The sequence below is a fragment of the Odontesthes bonariensis genome, chromosome 3 (genome assembly GCF_027942865.1).
Source record: "Odontesthes bonariensis isolate fOdoBon6 chromosome 3, fOdoBon6.hap1, whole genome shotgun sequence".
Classification (NCBI taxonomy): Eukaryota; Metazoa; Chordata; class Actinopteri; order Atheriniformes; family Atherinopsidae; genus Odontesthes; species Odontesthes bonariensis.
In genome coordinates this window covers 25,394,936-25,416,131 of record NC_134508.1, presented here as the reverse complement: position 1 = coordinate 25,416,131, position 21,196 = coordinate 25,394,936, and the positions used below count along the sequence as shown (strand labels likewise).

At 39.2% G+C, this 21,196-nt stretch overlaps 1 protein-coding gene across 4 annotated transcripts in view; it reads right to left on the bottom strand.

Moving 5' to 3' along the window:
* The window catches only part of slc38a3b (solute carrier family 38 member 3b), a 28,335-nt gene extending 12,114 nt beyond the window's left edge, over positions 1-16,221 (bottom strand). The window contains exons 1-8 of one of the 4 annotated variants that reach the window (XM_075461229.1): positions 15,941-16,221; positions 6,042-6,216; positions 5,710-5,730; positions 5,085-5,166; positions 4,860-4,975; positions 1,615-1,688; positions 1,135-1,227; positions 196-277 (exon numbers count right to left, since the gene is read on the bottom strand). In XM_075461229.1, the coding sequence (XP_075317344.1) occupies positions 196-277; positions 1,135-1,227; positions 1,615-1,688; positions 4,860-4,975; positions 5,085-5,166; positions 5,710-5,730; positions 6,042-6,148 (575 nt within the window). In that variant the 5' untranslated portion in view covers positions 6,149-6,216; positions 15,941-16,221. The other 3 variants (XM_075461230.1, XM_075461231.1, XM_075461232.1) reach the window with 3 other exon arrangements.
* Positions 16,222-21,196: the final 4,975 nt, after the last annotated feature.

Genomic DNA, 21,196 nt, shown 5'->3' with positions numbered 1-21,196 from the left:
TCAGTCAATTCCAAGCATCCATTCTTGTCGCACCCCCATGCCGACTGAATCAATAAAGGTAGCAAAGTGAAATAATCACTCCCCATATAATGTGACAGGTCCCTTGGTCATGTGTGTCAACAACAGGCAAGAGTAACTTGCCTTTTACTTTAGCCAGCACAGTAGGTGGATATGAAAAGACAAATGATGACTCACTCAGCGTTGGTATCTGCCTTCAGGAAAGATTGGATGACCAGCGGTAACTCAGATTTAACAATGTACAGGTAGCTGGACATTGCTGGAACACAAGACAGAAGAAACATGAAAATGTGAGGACAAGCATACCTGAGAGCGAGTGTAATGGCTTACTGACCAAACGCACCAACACTTCTCACACCGTGTTTATGCATGTGACAGGGAGGCAGACATTGCTGGGGATGCAGCAGTCATGACCTCTGTGTTTTTACACAAAGTTTTTTTATTGGCAAATGTTTTCCTTTCATGACTTCTAAGTTGACATGTCACACATCTTATCATCTGTATATACAAATGGACACACCCCGATATTAAAACATATAGAATCTATTGATAGATACTGAGACAGTCAAACAAAGACCTATAGCTCACGTCGGCTCACTGGTCCACCTCACCAAGATTTACACTGCCCTTGAAAAGGCTTGTGTGCCATGTGTCCTCTGTTCTGACACATGTGTACTCTGTTTAGAACACAGGATATTTGTGTCCTGAGTCCTTAACAAATGATTTACCATGATGAAGTACCATGAGAAGTAGAAGACAGGGGAACGACCAGGGTAATGTACAGTGACCACCCAAAAGAAAGACAAAACTAACAAATTAGAAGAATTGGACCTCAGCAGACCTTGGCAAGATCCACACCAAGCGTAGAATAACTCAAACTGATATTTACTAACAGGTGTCCTTAATACTTCCCAATATTCAATACTTATAACTAAGTAAAGAGCGAAAGTATGATGAACCAAATATGATTGGTTTCAGCTTGTACAGTCATGTGATAAGGGGGACATGAACTCAAACCTATTTAATGATGTCCAATTCATGCTCTTGCTTCAGGAGTTTGCAGAAAAGCAATATCTTTGTAAATAGATTAATTACAAAAAAGCAGGAACTCCCCACCTCCAATATTCTGCAGGGTGATCGCTATACCAGCAGCCATTTTTCCAGGAGTGCCAAAGGCCCTGTACCCCAGCTGTTCATAAGCTCGAATGCCTGTAAACAGATTATTTTGTCTAAACTTTGTAAAAAAAACTTCCACACATCAGATTACAAAGCATTGCCATTTCTCTCATGCAATCGCTTTAGAAAAGTTATGCTTGCTTGAAATCAAATCCTTCACGTACAAAACAATAAAAAATAAATTTTCTGCTCAGGTGACTTTTTTAAATTCAAGACCCTTTCAATAGCAATGCCCTAAGTTAAAAAGCTTTTTTAAAATTTTTGCTAAATGGTCCTCGATCAGTTCAAATGACTTATGTCTTTTTCAGTAATATCCAGGAGTAGCAAAACTTTTGGACTTTCAATGTAAACAGAATTTTAGCAGCTAATAATCTACACCTGTGCAGTTTCAATACAAATAAGGTCAGACATAAGACTTACCCACAATGCCAGAGGATTTAAGCAATAGATGAATAGAGTAACATGATAAAGCTGCAACTGTAGTCAGAAGAAACCTGTAACACAGAACACAAGTGAAAATCATATGGTTATATGTTACACCTATCAATGTCAGCCTTGTTTTCTATTGGGTCTTTTCTGTCCATCTTCCAACAAATGTGAAGTGTGCACATTTTTGTTTTGATCAAACACAAATTGGAGTTGATGGTTTCCCAGCCACTGTTTGATATGGTAGAGCTGATTCTGTTCATTACCTCAAAATGACTCTATCATTGCGACACAATATGAACAGCTGAAAGAAATGATAAGCATGAAACGAAAAAAAAAACATTCTGGAAGTCTTTTTCCATGAAAGACTATTAATGAACTCCACTGATGGTGATCAATAGTCCTACACATGCTGTTTCCCACAACCCTGTTGGGTCTAGGGTTGTACAGGTCCTCCTAGATAGGCACAGAGGCCTAAGCATGTCTAAGGAGCACTCTCAGGTCAATATTCCTGATGGCTCAGAGGGTGTCCATATTAAAAACCTTTCTCAGACCTTTCTTGAGCACCTTGTACAACTCATGTCAAAACTGGCCCTTGTCTGTTAGTAGAAAGACTGGTTTGCTGCAAGCATGAGAAGAGCTACCATGGATGTTGGAAGTTTACAAATGTGCAGGATTTTCCACAACTAATAAGTATTACCATAATGAAAGAGGGACCCACAGTGTTAAACGATATGAAACAATGTATGTACTTTTACTTTGATTTAGCAAATGGCTGTTATTGCTCAATTATTGTGATCAGGTGTTTGGGTAATCTATATAACAGAGTTCTGTGCATATATTATGTTCTATGTATATATCCGCACATTATTGGTCCACAAATTGTTTAGATATATTTTGCGCCTAGTGGAAACCAGTATTACATAAAACCTGACCAAACTATGTATACTTTTAACTTCACTGACCCTGGTGCCACTGTAATATTCTTGAGCTGCCCAAGAGCCTCTTTCTTTAAAAGAGCTACTTTGTGGGGCAGATTTCCTGCTTTCACAGTTGAGGCTGACACTGACGCCATTCTCAATTCAAATCCTGCCACATGCTCTCTCTCTCTGCAGCTTCATAAACACAAACATGACCAAGACAACCTGGGTCATGGTCTGACAGCAGCAGTCTACACAGAGCAGGGGAAAGTAGAAGACCAATATAGATGGCTTACTGAGGCCTGGATGGTTGGTTATTCTGAGATATGGCCTTTCTAGAGTCTAAATGTGGCAACAAGAGCAGGGATGAGAGCTTGGGAAAAAGGGGTATGAAAAGAAGTAGACATATCTGGGTGTGCAGCATATGGTATAAGATGTCATGTAAATCCTGCCTTTATGTAATCACATCACCAAAGCAGTCGGCTAACATCACTTCCCTGTTAAATAAGAATCTGGGGCAGCAACAAGATAGTTTAGGGTAAGTTAGCTTTGCCGACCTTAGCATAACTAAACCCACTAGGCCTCCGTAGTCACAGACAGTCCTTTCGAAGTTCTCCCTCGGGCTGTCGGATACGCAAGGCAATTCCCCTCCCGAACAGTAGGCGTCGCTACGTTAAACGACCCAATCTCCCGACGTCTATCATGAAAGTCGTTGATTGATTGTTTACCTTCCGGCTCTGTTCCACTCCTCACAGTGAATGATGGCCACCGAGAGAAAAAGACTGTTGTTGGAGTTGGAGCTTATTGATTTTGAAATGAAAATAATTTTGACCAAATGTTGACCGGCACACAGTAAGCTCTTTCAAAAATTGCCGTGTTGTTGTTCTGAGAGGAAGGCGCTAAACCGGAAAAGGTGATTCCGGAAATTATGTTATTAGCCGACCAATCCCAACCCTTGCGGTCTCCGTTGCCTCGACGGATAGATGGGAATTTTGGCCAACGCACGCAAGCGACGGAGAGCGTCTCGAGATCTCATAAATCATTTTTTTGCATAAATATTTAGAACAGAATTAAATAACGGGCTAGCTTCCACATCAAACATTTTACCAGCATTTTACTTCTTCCAAGCGATTGTGAGGTCTGGCTTTTTCTGGACGGACGATTTTGTGATACAAATGTATTACTCTTTTGAACGCATATTGTTTTGAGAAGCAAAATACTTTATTTTCGGGACCCTAGCCAACTAGCCGGACTACCTTCGTCAACGCCAAAACGAGGCTGGAACTTGGCTCACAGGACGCAGCAGGGGGTAAGTCAATGTTCATAAATGATATATTGCTAATATGGGATGTCATACAGCTTCATGTCAAAAGAGGCGAACTATCCCTTTAACCTGTCCTCAGTTGTTCAAACTGTAGAAAAACTAAGGTGTAAAATGGTTTTCACAGCATACTTCCTGAGGTGTTAGCTACTCTCTTGACAAAATAACCACAACATCAAAGATCAGAAATATAATTAAAGGTCTTTATAGATGCTGACAGGTACAAAATTTGTATCGCTTGTTTCTGGTTAACAGACCAAGCTGCACCTACAAGCTGGAGCAATATGACAAAAACAATGGGTAGCATCTATAAAAATAATACTACTAAGCCTAGTAGAGCTGCCGATAGCTAGAAAAATAACCATAAAAAAGAACAAACTAAACTTCAGAGACACCACCATCATCAAAGAACATTTGTCGGTGTAGCATAGGCGAACTGACGCTTGTCATTTCTGTGTAATTTTCAGCAAAAAAACCCTCTTAATTCAACATTTAATGTGGCAGCCCATAGCTAAGACGTACACCTTCAATTACCTCATGTAAAAGGATTAAAAAAGAATTACATTGATAAAGTGTGTAAGAAATATTTCATTCTATTCTACTTGAAAACAATATGAATGATAATTAAAGAAAAATAATCTATGTAGCACAGCCTCTGTACTGGCCATCTTTCAGCACCTCAGAGTACAGATATGAGCCCAGTGGAATTTCATTGGATGGCAATTTGTTTGATTGTTCATCAAATTGTTCTGAAACGTATGCCAACATTATAACTATCATTGTCCTTATAATTGTGGCATCAACTCCCCCATACACTTGAACTAGAAAAATTATTTGTAACCTTTTTTTCTTGACAAAAAAAGTAAATTGTCGTTCTTATCAAAATGCGTAAAAATTCTTTGAAGGAACTGTTTAGTTCATGCACCCAACATAATGTTGGTCCAGCTGAATGAATATGTTATAAAAATTTCAAATATAACATAAAATTATTCACTCACAAAAAGAGGAGTATGCCAGTGTTGGCCATGGCATAAGCCAAACCCAGGATTCCACTGCCCATAATGGCATTGCCCAGGTTGAAGATTGACATGCCAAAAGAGGTCTTTCCTTCAAACTGTGAACAAATTTGATAAAACAGAACAAGTCCATGCAATAAGTAGCAACAAATATATGCCTGTTACTTCTCTTGGTATGCTCATAAATATGGGCTTTTTTTTGCTTACATCAGTGAAACGTATAGGCTTCTTTCCATCTACGCTGGGCAAAAACTCCTCACTCTCCTGTCCTCCTTCAGGATCGTCAAACCTAGGGATCAAAGTAATGGCTGTTAGTTGACTGTCTCTGTATTGACCTCTGAAAAGTGCGCACATATCGGCGGAAGTCGTTAGTAAATCAGAATCATGATTTGTTTGTTGGTGATGGAAAATCAAATCTGCAATTAAAAACCCTTTACCTGCGCCGTCCTAGTTCCTTACGCACTTATTGTTTCCTCCACCACTGGCACCCTCTATATTTTCATTACCCCCTACCCGAACCAGGGTTTGAATCCCAGTCCTGCTTTTCTTACCTCTTTTATTTCTTCCCCTACCCGAACCAGGGTTTGCATCCCCACCCCGCTGTGACTGGTGTGCAGTTGGTGAGAGGCTGGTTGGTTATCGCACTTACTCTAGCACTAGTTTTGCTCTTAGCTGTTTGGTATTGGAAGGAAATGCACTTATGATTTCTTGTGACCTGAAGTTCTTTTGCCTACCGATGTTGAACGCACTTATTGTAAGTCGCTTTGGTTAAAAGCGTCTGCAAAATGACCGTAATGTAATGTAATGTTTATGTAATTCTCCACAAACATACCTGACTGTTTGAGTGCCATTTCTTTATAAGGATCCACCAGTTGAGGCGAGCACAAAAACAAGGCAAACATGCATTTAAATACGGAAACATTTTGTGGAGAGTAAGTCTGTTATACATATCATCACAGCTATGTTTTAGCATTTGCACTGATACTTGCATGTGAACAAGAATACCGTTTCATTTGATTTGCTGCAAACGACCGAGAATGTGGTTTTCACATAAGTATAACACCAAAAGGACAAAAAAGACATGGTGTAAAGGTGATAGCTACATGCTGTGTTAACAAGGAGACGACCCTCTGTCTGTGAGTGGGAAAATGGAAGAGTACTCACTGCTCCTCGTCAAGCATGGACTTCATTGGCATGCCCATGTCATCTACGAGATCATGATTTTTCCCGTTGGAAAATATGTTCATCTCTGACTGAGAGGGCTCCATCATCCAAGATGCCTCAGATTCCCTTTTGCGTGCGTGTGGTTAAAGAAGAAGCCACCGAAAATCTTGAATATCTAGAACAAAAAAGGGAAAGGACTCGAGTCAGAGAGGACTGGTTTGTGTCAGGTGTACTATTTCATGAATTCAGTGAATGCTCTGCGTGTCTGAAGGCTTCTTGTAGACATCAGCCTCATATTCAAACACCTCTGAAAACAAGCTTTCTGTAGAGGTTAAGGGTTTGGATTGAAAAATCACAGCAGTCTTGCTATTCGTTGCTCTTTGGTGGATTTAAACTTGAATTAGGTTGAAAAAAGCTCTTCAGCAATAGTTCTGTGAAATAATCAAACCATGCACCCTCCTGCTGGCAGTTCACTGTCAATTAAATCTCTTTTTTTTCTCTTGAAAAATAATGTTTCATGGCATTTTTCAACAAATTAAGCAATCACTGCTTGATTCACCTATTCAGTATTTGAGTTGTGAACATGCAGCAATGTTCCAGCGCTATGACTTCAAACACCTGATGTAGTACAATATATATACAATAATGTAAACAATGGCATAATGACACAGGGGTGGCTGTAGGAAGATCAGTCGCCCACCAATCGGAAGGTCCGAATCCGGCTTCCCTGGGCCAGAGTGGTGTAGCTCTGCCCCGGGCTACATGTCGAAGCGTCCTTGGGCAAGACACTGAACCCCCACATTGCCTACCGATGCACCCGTCGGTGTATGAATGGTTAGAAAGCATGTAGTTATGTACAGACTTAAGACGTGCTGTATGAGTGTGTGTGAATGGGTGAATGTGGCATGTAGTGTTAGAAGCGCTTTGAATGGTCAGCTAGACTAGAAAAGCGCAATACAAGTGCAATCCATTTACCATTTACATAAACAATACTGTGTTTAGCTGTGTTTTAGCTGCAAATATTCACAGTCTGGGATGAAATGTGGGAAACTATGACTTGTGGTTCAGTACTGAGCAGGACAAACAAGTCAAAACCACACAGCCAGAGGTTAAAGTCTGTTTCAGTTTTTCAGAGTTTTGTTTGCTCTTTGATGTAGTGAAACCACAGATTTCCTGTGCTACTGTTGAAATCCCACACAATGACTCAGTGGTCTTTATAATGAATAACAGCATAATGTGCTTACATAAAAATGGAACAATTCCAAATCACCCGTGTCTACATGCCTGAAATTACTGAGAAAGCCTTGCAAAAAAACAGTTATTACTGTAATGCCGTAATTATACATTCTGACATCGCTTTCTGTAGGTGAGTGTGGGGTTCTCTGTAATCACATTTACTCTCAAAAAAACAAAGTGGGAGTTCATTTGCCAAAACAAACAAAAGCCGAAATGAGTAACACCAGCTTTCCTTTGACTAAACAACACATACAAACAAAGGAAAACTAAAGTAAAAGAAGTTAAAAAGTAGTTAGTCAGGCGAAGACACATTGTATCAAAACAACTGAAAGCCAGCTTTGATATTCCCTGGTGTGCAGAAATAAAACATATCATTTTGAAAAAACAAAGAAAATTTAGATAAAAAAACAAAAAAATTGAACTCTTAATTCAAAACTAGAGATACTTTGCACAACCTCCCAGGACCCCAGTGACACAAATGGGTATTCTTCACAGATTCAGAGTGTGAACTCAGTCAGACAATGGTGTTTTGTTAACAGCTTCCGCTGTGACCAGTGTACTGTGTTTTCATTGTCTTCTCAGCCTGAAGATCACGGTCACTGCTATTCATTCTGTACAATCAAAGTGTGTCACTGACACCAAGCCACTGCAACTAGGGGAGAAACATAAAAGACATAATATAAGGTGACACTCCCTAATGTTAGATAGAACAATCGAGTGCATGGGTCTTCAAAAGCATGACTAATTTCTTTAAATGGAAAAAAAAGAGGCAAAAATCAGAATCTGAATCTTTGCCTTTCCAGTACTACATCGAGAAAATAAGTTCTCTTGAGTGGACCACAGTTAGCACATTCTTCGACCTAGCCTTTAAATGTAAAACTCCTGGATGTCAACACATCCTGTTTACTTTGATGGTGCTCACTTCCAGTGAGGTAAAGGGGGGGAAAGTATTGTATATAGCATCTTAAAAATGAACCACACTGTACCATGCATTTATTTATTGGAGGATCAAAAAACTCAACGAGTGCACTTAAGAAAAATTATGGAAATTTAAAATGTGATCTTCATCTTCATGTGTCAATCGTCCCAAAGGAGAAAGCAATCATCGTTTTTGTTTACAAAAATCGGTAAATCAAGGGATCGGTGAATTTACTGTAAATACAGCAGGAGACACACCTCTGAGACTAATGACGCCAGTGCTTTTCTACAAGCATATTTGCTGTTTTATTGTGGTACTATACATTTACAACATGGAAATATATGCTTGCAAATGCATTTCAGACACTTTTGGTAACATCTGTGAAAGAAAATTGGTGAAATACAATGAACATGATTCTTCCCAAGCATGGAATCAATGTGCATTTTTTCGACATCCTGAAGCTTTGACTCATACAAGTGAAACGTATTTCTTTTTCAAGGCTGTGGTCAGAGATGATTGAATAGAGAACGAAAATCTGAAGTGTGACACACTGAAGCATTGAAAACCACAAACGGAGCAATCTAATCATTGACCTTAAAAAGATAAGCATCTTTCTTTTCTTTCTTTTTTTTCGACTCAAAGCTAAAAAGAAGTCCTCTTTTATGCATTCACTGGAAAAAAAAAAAAAGATCTGTTCCAGAATCTTTTCAGCAGCTCGGAATGTAGCTAGGTTTGTTGAGGTTGATAACCGTGATTATTGAACTTGTTTCTTCAGTGAATCTGCTTTATAAATTACAATTAAAAAGTAAAAATGTGAGCGACTACATGCTTATCCAGTGTAGAGCAACCTTCAGCACATGTTACCACAGCTTGATTCTGTCGTGAAAGAGTGCCAAACTGGGGTCTAAAGCCTGCTTTAGAAAAAACAACACAACATGAGATGGAAAATATCACAAAGTATCAGCTGACGTTATCATTAAGAAGAAATAGTTGAACATTTAACTTCTCTGTGTATGTTGTGAAGGATGAGGCAAAGCTGTAAACCTGGTCCTGTCCCAGATTTTTGGAAGCCTGCTGTTTCCATCAAATTCAGATTGGGCCACTCTCAATTCGTCATGTCATGTCTTGTAATTGTACAACTTTCTATTTGACGTGGGGTTTGAATTGTTTTTAAGTCATGTATTCAATTATTTACACAGGCTAGATAAAAGCTAAGAAAATCCTTTGGTGTCAATTATTTCTGCCCCCTTTCTACCTGAGGAAAAAACATGTTAAATAAACTCCTCTAATGAGCAACAGAAAGACAACCTCACACTCAACTGGAGCCCCGCTGAGTTGTGTTGCGCAACAAATTAGCCACAAGGGTAAAAAAAAAAAGGCCCACTTTGAGTGACTGGACTTGACGTGACATTTGAAGTGCTTAAACAAGTAGGGGGCTGAACAACGATAATCTGTTGTTTCATCATTTAAGTCAGAGTAGATATTTAAAAGACATGAATTGTACCCCGAGCGCCCTTCTTCAGCATTATTTTCCTGTTACTCTTTTGATAATCGCACATCAAAATAGGCAGCAATAAGCAGGGAAACGGTGGGGAGCAAAGGCACATGTAGATGAAGAAATGCATGAGGTTCAGCCAAGAGCGCCTGGCAGCACCAGCTCATCCCACGCCACATGCCTGCTGGGGACAGAGGAACACGTGCAGATGTCCGGCGTTATCGGCCAGCACCTAGACCACACTCAACTGTGTGGAAAGCATTTATATACGAAACAACTCCCATGACCCAAAACCCTTGAAATTCATGTAATAGTTTTAAATGGCAACAAATGACATATCTGTATTCAGACAGGCATGAGTTGAGTAACAGTTATTATAAAGCCATGTGATTCTTACAGTGAAAATATAAGAAAACATTTTTTAATGCTTTTTCTTCTTTTACAGCTACAAACATAAAACAACTCAGACAAACATTTTCCATTTGATAGCGAACCAAGCTAAATCGAAGCGTTTCCAAATTTCATAAAGAAATTAAACAATTTCAAATCCCTCAATATATTTCACTGACTCATCTCCCCAGTGTATGCCAACTGCTGAACAGAATAAAGCTCAAAGAATAACATCAATCCCTCCAAAAAGATAACCATGATGAAAGAAAATCATTTTAAACTTCAAATAAACGATATATTATCGTAAGTACTGAGCTGAGTTTATCAAATAAAAGACATGTTTCAATGCCCTTAGTTTATCTACAAGCAAGACCAAAATATAGAATATTCAATGAAAGAGGCTTTATGAAAACCATTCATCTAAACCTCCCTTAAAATATGTGAATTTAAATGTTCTGAAATGATCTTTTTTTTTTTTACACATTTAGCCTCTTCCACAATACTTAAAAAGTATACAATTGTTTAACCAATTTTAACCAACAAGACTCTGTGTTAAGGATTAATTAATAAGGATTTATCAATATGTCATCTGTTGTCTCCATATAATAACTATATGATAACAGTGAAATATAACATATCTTCTGTATGGAAAATCTTTATTAGAAATCATTAAATTCAATCAAACATCAGCACATAGTTCGGTATTTATTCTGAGAGACATCTGGTCACTGCTGCCTTTGTTAGACTGCCTCCTTTCTCTCAATTCTTCTGACTCCTCATAGAGAGAGAGAGAGAGACTGAATTGTTAAAGAGGTGATATTAGGAATCATCCCCACTCGAGTGCAGACAGTATGTCAATTCAATATGTCGTTTTACTAGTGGCCAACACAGGCAGTGTTTCCAAAAGGGTTTAGGTGAGAACATTAAGCTCAGCTGTCAATTTAAATGATGATTTGTTAAGAAGTTGAAAACAGCCCGACAATCCTTATGTTTTTTCTTAGTGCACTTAATGGGCACCCTGGTGGCAAGTGTTAGACTAGTTGGATTTCCTAGATTTACATAAAACTAATGACAAATTAGGGAATGACCAAGTCATCATTCAGATTCATATTCAGCCAACGTAGCTGTCTGAGCATCAGCATGTCTGAAAATAGGGGTCTAGAATCTAGATCAAGTTTCAAGTTGGTGCACATCCAGTTGGCTACCAGTTTAAGTTTGGTTTGCCAAAAAAAGTACAAATGAATATGTTCAGTGTATGAAGGTAAAAACGCCAGCCTGACAAAATTCAAAGAGTAAATGGAAAACAAAATGTGCCGTGAAGTAAGTGTGCACACACCTCTTTCTTCAGATGTGTGTACAACTAAAGGTTCTCCTCGTGAGGGTAATTAGTAAATAAGACTAAATAGAAGAGGTAGCCACAAAAAACAAGACCATGTGTTATATGTAATATCACTGCATCATTTCATAAAGTCACATCAAAATACCACCAAATCGTAATGTACATTTTACTATATCTTTTGTTACTTGTTACGATGATATTATGTCCAGTTCCTTGTTGTCTGAGTTACAGCGATTATACATTAATATAATTTCAACCACTTTATTCCATAATAAGCCAGAAGAAAAATGGCACATGGAAGTATCTTTCACGAAATGCAAGAAGCCATGTTCAATTCAGTAGTTGTTGAAAAAACTAAATCCTTCTTAGTTGCATAAGGAGTCAGTTAACTCTGATTAATCTTGAGTACTTGTTGAGATGTGGCGGGACATTTTTTCTCAGAAAAAAAAAACAGCAGATAGCAGCAGGAAGTACTCAGCAATTATACTCAAAGCATTCAAGGAGCTTGTAGCACAAATCCGGGATGAAGTGCCAGTTTGAAAACACTAGTTAATCGTTCTCGACAATGAAATGTGTTTTATGTGATTCTGCAAATCTCCGGGGTCACACTTATTGATCGTCATTTAGCCTTTGTAATACTACTACTACTTTAAAGAAGAAACAAGAGGTTTTGATGAGGTTAAAGGGTGCCTTTAGAACTAGTCTGCATTGACTGGATTGGTAAGCACTGTAACTAACGTATAACATACCAATAATATAGAGGGTAAATTGTTAAAAAGCTTGTCAATGTCAAAAGAGAATTTTAAATAATTATCAAACGTATTATTCAATGACAGCAAATAAGAACTTGTGATTTATTTCTGACTTTGAAATAAAAAAAGTTCATGTATCTTATATTGATTAAATAACAATGGAATAAATGACTATGTTGTAAGGGGGATCGTCACCTGTGATGCTCCTTGGCTATATTTTAAGTCACTCTCCATTCTCAATATACATCTACCAAACAGAGCACCAGGTAGTTGAAATGGCGTGGCTTCATAAAGGCCTAGGTGAGTCAGAAGATATAAGTGTACCCCCACACTCAACCTAAGCACTCTGACCCAAATCCACGTGTTGAAGCTAAACCAGGTGTGTATCGTGCCCAAATGCAGGCATATCAAATACTACGTTAGAAATTGACTAATTTCTCAGACTCAAAAGAAGACTAAATCTGGCAGTCATTACCAGACCACAGTTTCCAAAAGTCTGTTGATGCCAGAACACAGCGGAGTCTTTGTACACTTAGTCCCAAATGGCCTGATTCTACCTGAGTTAGAGCTCTGCTTTGGTCTCTCCCTTCAGGGGAAATGATTTCAAGCTTTAAAAAAATGGTTTTCAAAAACATGCAACATCTGTAAGAGTTCCAGGTGCTGGAAAGATACTTACATACTTGACTGAAAATACAGAGAACTTTTAGGGCAAAGAGTTTGACTCTGAGGTTCTTGCAGCTGAGAATGAGGCTGTGACATCCCTGAGAGTTTTTTTTAAAACTATAAACTTGCGGGCCAGAGAGGGTCAAAATTTGAGATATATGTTTCTGCTTTCAGCTCCATGGTCTTCAGAAGCCAAATCAGTATATCATCTCGGTTAACTGTGATCATGTATTTTCTGTTCCAATACAATTTATGGCCAATAAGCAGTATATGTGAACCAACTGAAAGCACACTTTTTTTTCAATGATTGCCCCTATCTGTCAGAAAATAAACTATAAATGAGAGATTTTGAACAGACAGGCTCAAAGGTAGAAGGACTTCAGATCAAACAAACAGTGTCTCATAAAAGTACTCACTAAATATGAAAATGTCTTTAGACTAAACGTATAAAAATCAAAAGAATAGAATGACTTTCTAATGACTTAGATTTAAATATACAGCAGCACATGATACAGTCAGGAACAACCGGCAGAGATTATGAGCCCCATGACACAGATAATAATAACCACTGGAGTGGCTGACACTTAACATTTGGGCTCACTCAGAAGCAGATCCACAGGTCCCTTTAGTGTAACAGAAGAGCAGCTGGCTGCGTCCCACATGGATAAAACATTGGCCTCCACACAGTGCGCACCTGTCCGATCCCTGCTAAAACTCTCAGTCGCTGTGATCGCTGTAAGGGTTGAGGTCATTGACTGCAGTCGGACTTATCTGTTCATTCTCCACTGTGTTGAAGCACGAAAGCCCGTATAAGGGTGTTCAGATGGGGACCAAAGTCAAAATCACACACCCTCCCCGACCCTACCTTAGATAAACAGACAGATGGTCTCTGGACAGCCACTCTGCATCCTCAAATAATTTTTTTTTTTTTTTTTATCGATTTTTACACATTTTCACAACATTTTTTGCGTGGGGCCAAGTTTGCACCCACATTCAAGCAGATAGGAGTTAGGTACTTTGTTTTCTTGCCATGCCAAAAAGTGTTGCAAGGCAATAATCACATTTCAACATCAAGCGCTTTCAAAGATCTAAACTAGCAGCATGCAATGCACTTGTAAGCTTTTTCCATTTCAATCCGATCCACCATGCATATCTTTTAAAAGGACTCTTAGATCCAAAAATGTATTTTAAAAAAAGCCTAAAATAGAAGCAGTCCTACTGTGGAACATTGGATGAGCAGCAGAACACTGCAACAGAGAAGTGAAAGTCTAAGAAAAGACTCTGAAGGAGTTGCTGCAAACCTTCGAATCTGTAATTATTGTTTCAGTTCAAGCTGCCCTTAAAACATATAAATAAACCCAGACCACAACTAGGACTGAGAATCACAATTGCCTTTCAGAATTGACTGGGTTCTGATTCACAAGCTCCACACAAAATTGGACTTCTAAGTTTATCAATATCAATTTAGGAGACTGTAAAAAATCTCAACAACTCAGATTGTAATGTCTGATGTCACTGCAAGAATAAAAAAATGTATCCAGACTGTAACTAGTCGGTAAGCTCGCTGGCTATAACATATGCTATGATGTGCTTCAGAGTTTAAAATGGAAAGTTGTATTAACATGACTAACATTACTACTTGCAATATCTCTAAAGGCATGTGAGGTCTGGCATCTTGATAGAGCTACACACACACACAAAAAAAAAAAAGCCTAAAAGACTTCATCGTCAATTTGCCTGAAAATAAAAGAGAAGAATCATAAGCTCCCTTTGCCCGGCAAGGTTAAATGGTATGCAGCTTACATACAGACACATGAGGAAAAACACTGTCAAAATACTGATCATGCGATTTTTCTGTCGATATCAGATCACCCGAAAAGGAGATTTTAAGCAGCTCAAGTTGCAAATACTGCTAAACTCTTCTTGTTGTTTAGAAATAAATAATTTGAACAACAAAATATGAATTAAATCATAATCCCTGTCTCAATTCCCCGACTGCAAATAAAGTCTCCAATTGCTTGTTTAATGTAAACAATTGTTCTACGCAACACATTCTCATGATAAATCAGACAAAAACAGCGGGGAAGAAAGGATGCTTTACACCACATAACAGCGACAAACCACTGGGGCACATTCACAGGTCAGGGAAAATGCAGGGCAGTTGGCACCTAAAAACTACCGCTCTGCAACTTTTTTGAGAAAACAGAAGCATACTCACAACGCCTCGCTTCTTAAAGCCATTATTTCCGATTACACAGTAATAACACATGAGATGTCAGTAAAGAGTGACATGCACTAACAACTTGCCACACACGGGCGCTTTACCTCCACGTGAATATATTCAGCCTTAAAGAACCAAATCTGCACGCTTTAAACTGCCTCTGGTGGTTGTTCGCTGCTGGTGTTCAGCGAGAACATCCCCGGGTTTTTAGTTTACTGTAAATTTAGAATAGGGTAGTAGTTTCGCTCGGCTGAAGTTACACTGGTGGGAACATACTGTGACGGCACAGACGCGTAAAAGGTGGAGGCTGAGTTCAGTGCAGAAAATAATTAACGCAGAGTACCAAGAAATTGACGTCAGAGCTTTTCGAAGTTTGATGAAGCCCGCATATGTAACTGAAATATCAGTGACATAGACGATACAGCATATAGCCTATCTGCTCGTGCGTCACTTTATGACACGCGTTTACCTGCTGTAAAGGCGCACTAATAGTTGGCTCATTCCACGCACAGCACGAGTTGCATTGACAAAAGATGAACACCAGTCTGTCACTCCTTGGGGCACATGGTCGTGACATCTGAACCCAGCGCACACAGCAAAGGGACCGAACCTGCCACTCTTTCTTTATTGATCAGCCTCGATAGGAAGCCATTTGTCTCCGCGGCCATTTGATCGGGAAGGTTTAACACTCTTGTTTTCACCCTTTTTCATTGAACACGCCGACCACAACTCTTCCTGTGTGATTGTAAGTAGCATACTGCGTGTTTAAAAACAATTTCCCATGCCCAGATGTCAGTCAGTCACAACTGAATGCCAAATATATCTACAAGCAATTTTCTTAAATTAGCCTTTCAGACAGACATATCAGATTAGCTGAGTCTTACCAAATGCTCTTTTCTGGAGATTTTCGGCTTAATTCCTCTGTTGAGAGGCAGTAATTCGATGATTGGCGCAGTCTGTTTTCGAGTGAACCTCGTTCTTTCTTTTTCTCAGAGATAATAGCTGTCTCCTTGCTTGTTTCTTTTTTTTCTTTTTCCCCCCAACGCACTCCAGTCTCCAACGCGGCAGCTACAATGTGCTTTGGGAAATGGTCGGCATTGTAAGACGATCCTCAGCTCTACTGTGGGGGTTGCGTAAAAGGTCCGCCTCCTGAGCAACCCCGCAGCCAGGAGCCGCGCTGCTCGCTGCGAGTTTAGGTTTCAACACTTTTGGTCACTTGGCCGGGGAAGGAAATAAGACTTGAGCAGTTATTGGTAGCTCAAGTCTTGGGTGTAAAACGCAGCAACAGTTAGATTGGCACAAAGATGCAGAATGTGGGTGAGGGACGCACTTTAGCATCTTTGGCTGCTTGAGATTTAATCATATGCGCGCTCATCCACTGCTTTTGTGCGCTATAGCCACAGGAGTCAATCCCTCATTCCCTCTCGTAGACCTTTGAGTTCCGTGCTGGTCGTAACTGATCCAGCAGCCTGATTTGGCAGCTTTCTGTGGAATGTGGAAAGTTTCCCTCTGCTCAGTCATGAGTGAACAATAGCTAAGCACTTAATGCAGAGGTGAGAAGGTCACCTTTGCTTCAGGCAGACAAAGAGCGAGACATAATTCCATTGACTAACTGATTAAAAAATTTCAGAAAGTGCCATGCCTGATTCAGATTATGGGTATGGCAGAATGTAAGTGTGAGGTTTTATTTGGTGGGTGCTTTTATCCAAAACAGCTTTCAAGGTGATGAACACATTAGGGGACAATGTGGGGTTCAGTGTCTTGCTCAGGAATTCTTTGGCATGTAGAAGTCTGGAATTTAACCATCAACGTAATGGGCAAAAACACGAGTAGAACTGCCACAAAACAACAACAGAAGACAAAATAAGTGTATATGGTGGAAAAATATCAACACACAAAATCAAATAGAAGCAAGACTTGCATGCAAACTAAACCAATACCAATACCCTCAGCAAAATACAGTGAAACTACCGTAGTGCATTATTATGAAATTGTACGTGTAGTCTGATGTCACGTTCCCTCTCAAGTTCCCAGAATAAGTTCACCAAAAAGCCATCAAGTGGAAAATGATCTGAGGTCATCAGTGTGAAAGTGGCCCATTTAGCGGCCTCTAGAGGCCATGCAGCTGATTAAACAAAGTGGGTGCTAATATTCTGCTGCTTGCCCAATGGCAGCTGGGATGGGCTCCAGCCCCCCTTCGACCTGAATAAAGGATAAAGCAGATGTACAAATGGTTTGAATTTTTGAGCTGTTTAATCCTCGCGTATGCTGGTAAGACAGACAATTTTCATCTGAGCTGAGTGACTCGAACATATCATTGAGCATCTCTGGGCTCATCTAGTTATGTGCAGCTTCATGACTGACCATGAACTAAATGCCTAATCTACCCAAGAGCAGTACATTATTTTTCACCTTTATTAAACATGCCCATGGAGATGATTCATGTGTGCAAGGATTTCTAGAGGGGTGGATAATTGGTGGCTATGTTTGAAGATTAAAAAAATAGTTATATCAGCTGGACAACACAGCAGGCTGTGCCATCAGATGAAAGCATCTGCTCTTAGCTTGAGTCCGGCTGAAAGGTGCCTAATTAAAATAACCCATATTATATCACATTTAAGTTGATAAGGCTAGTTTCTCAGCAAGCAGTTGCCTCTTTATGCATCACTTGTGCAGCAATTTCACATTTCACATCGCTGGCCTGCTAATTCCTTTTGCTGAAAACTGCTGCCGATTGCAGTGATGCAAATCAATCAATCAAACTTTATTTATTTGGCACTTTTCAAACAAATTGAATGTAGCACACTGTCCTTTACAGAATGCAAATGCAAAAAAACACATCGTGCTACGTACTAAACCGTCTCACCCGAGCTTTAATGCACTAAAGGACTGTATCCTGCAAACTGCTCAGTGTAAGGGATGAAACTCCAAGGAAGCACTGAGGAAATGCTATCATATTTAGATCAGGAAGATCTCCTTAGCGTGTATGAGGAAACTCTAGCAAGATAAAAAGTTGCAATATGGGGCATATTAAAGGACTACAACCAAGAAAAGATAGATAATTCTTACTAAGGATTTTAAATGTTGTCATGTCTTATGACTGTATTTTGAACCTGAGGGCAATGCTTTGCTGGGATTAAAGGAAGTTGATAACAGAAGTTTTTAAGACACCATCACTTCAAGTGAGCGTTGAAAGCTTTCCTCATAGTTTTGGCAACATGTTCAATGAATATTTACCATGAAGTAATTAAGAATATGAACTGTCAAACGATAAAAACATTGACTGTTATGTGACATAAAAAGATGAGCTGTAGTTTGAATTTTGAAAAAGCAGCAAATCTGTAGATTTTTTGGACCAGCCTGATCTCCAATTCTTCTCCGTGTCAATCTGCTGACATAACTGAGTTCATCGAGAACCAGTGGAACTCGTACAGCATATGGGGAGCTAGAGATGACGTCAGGCAATTTTCACCAACACGGTACCTTTCCTGTTTTTAAACAAAGAAAGCTCAAAGATGTGAGTCATACGTTCCACACACATTATGACACTTCACCTCTATCATTAAATCTAATGTGTGTAGAACTGAAAATGCGGCCTTCTCGTCTCTTGACTTCCCACTGTGGTACAGCTCATTTATTTTCTGAAACACATTTACAATTCTCAACTTGCTGGCAGTCAACTGGAAGGACTGAACAGACATATTTTGGCTGCCAAAAAGGAATTCCTGTTGCTTTGCCATTGCAGTTAAGGTGCAATGAAGAACATATATTTAAAACAAACAATCAGACAGATAAAGGGACAAACAAAAACAGACAATCTCTTGAAAACCAAGAAGTTTGACAAAAAGTACCACTGTTTTAAATGTGTCACTATCTTAAACGACTCCACTTACTAGCTGTTTCCACACGAATTATATAGACGTCTCCCTTGAATGGGGATCAAAATGTATTTATGTGCTCTCGATGTTTGAAGGCAGCTCAAAATGTATTTTCCTGGAAAAAAAAAGATGACTATCTCTGTGACTTGAAGTAAGTGGCATTGCACAATTTGGGGCTAAAGACAACAGTGCTGTGCATGACTAAACTATATTCTGTTCTGTGGCCCAGCTGTTTTTTTTTTAGGTGTGGTGTTTGCCCGAGTGCAGACACTCCATGAAGAACAGACCCAGAGCTCTCACAAGACAAAAGGAGATAGGTCAACAAACTCTACTCTTAGTCACACTGTGCAGCTACATTACATCTATGTTGCAAAGTTTCAGAACATTTCTCCCTGAGAGGTGAAAATATCAAAGGATGGGGGCACATTGAGGTTCACAAAACTACCCAAGAGATATTTTGGATAATGTTTCATTGTGTCAGGTCTGCCAGCAGGGAGACAGGCAAACCGAACGCTGCTTCATCGCGAAGGAGCGGATTTTACAGGTGAGTGAAACTTTTATTTGGATAAAGGAAAACAGGCAATATCCAAACTTGAAAAAGAGCCTTTATCTGAAAGATGCTTTAATCAGTCTCAAATTGTCCACACCAACCGATATGCCACACCGGCACTTAGCTCATTTAATTTCTAAGGGTGAATAATTAGGGTCTTTGGGGATAAATAGTGATGGGCTTCTTACAATCGAATGATTTAACAGATGTCTTCGTCAGCTAAATGTACAGTGACAGAGTGAGTTTCCTTAAATAAATCAGATCGAAAAATGTTTTGATTCAGCTAAAAGGCAAACAATTTTAAGAGAAAATAGCAGAGAAGACGTGTCAGGGAGTTATTCAAGGTAAAAAACGTTTTTGTATGAGCATGAGAACATCTATTAGTATAACTACTTCACGCACATATCCATATTAGAGCATCCTTACACTGCACATCGGTGCGAATTAAAAGGAAATGTCCCAGTTTATATTAGTTTGGTAAAGTGTCTGAAAGGCACAGCCACCACTGAGTACCAACACATGCTGGGATTGATGAAAGGAGGACAAACCCAAATTTATTACAAAAAGATGATCAACCTATATTTCAAAGGGCATAACATTGTCACATTCTGTAGGTAATCTCAGCACAAAAAAGGACCAATTAACCCAGTCAAGTGCTAACTTTGCTTTTTCAGCAAACCTTTTGCAGAAATTTGTAAAAAAAAAAAAAAAGAATGAAAAGGACTGAACTTCCCAGGGATATCAAGACCTACCACGGCTCTGGTATGTCTCTTTGAAATAAAACCATGCAATAAGACACTCGTCTCTGAGGCTCGGGAACTCTTGAGAGGCACTGAAATGTTTTTTTTTTTTTTTTTTTTTAATACCAATGCCACAGGGTCATATCAGTGTGTTTCACATCTTTCTCAGTTTGCAGCGGCCTCAAAATGAAATGAGGACCATATGGTGATGTACGGTGAGCCTGGAAGCCAGTACTGAGGGATCAGTCTACACAGTGTTGCAGCAACCAGGCAAACTTGTTTTTTTTCTTTATAGAGTAAAAGATTTTTAACATGACATCTGAATAATCAAACTGGACTGCCAAAAGCATTTACTAAGTTTGTGGGATTTTGTTCCTCAGTCAGCGACTCCGCACCGTGGTGGCTGCCGTTTGGCTGAAGACTTCCAACACATCCTTCGTCATCGGGAGTTTCATAACAAAACCCCTGACACCTATTACCAGGAGGCCTTATGGAGGAGAAGTTCAACAGCAAACTGAAAGATTAAAACTGGTAAAAAAAAAAACTAAAAAAAAAAAAAAAAACTGCACTGGTAACAGCAGCCAGACTGGCTTTATTTGCAGTATGGAGTATTTTTTCCTTATGACTTGAAGATGGTGCTGCTTCCCTGGACATCATCTTTGATCAAAAGTAACAATTCCATACTTTTAGATCAGCAAAATGATGTTGGCTTTGCACGTCGTGAACAGCATCAAGGTGGAATAAAAGCAAACCCTTTAAAGGGAAATTACGCACATTATAAAAGGCTCCATAATTCTGTTGTTGGTCTGATCCACAATTTCATGTAAAGCAGCTTCTACTGAGGCCTTTGAAGTATTCAGTTTAGTTGAATTCAGACAAAGAGATATCTCAGATGTTACTTCTACAATATTTACTAAATTCACCACAAAAAAAAAAAAAAAAAGCAGTAAGAAATCAAATACATAGACTAGA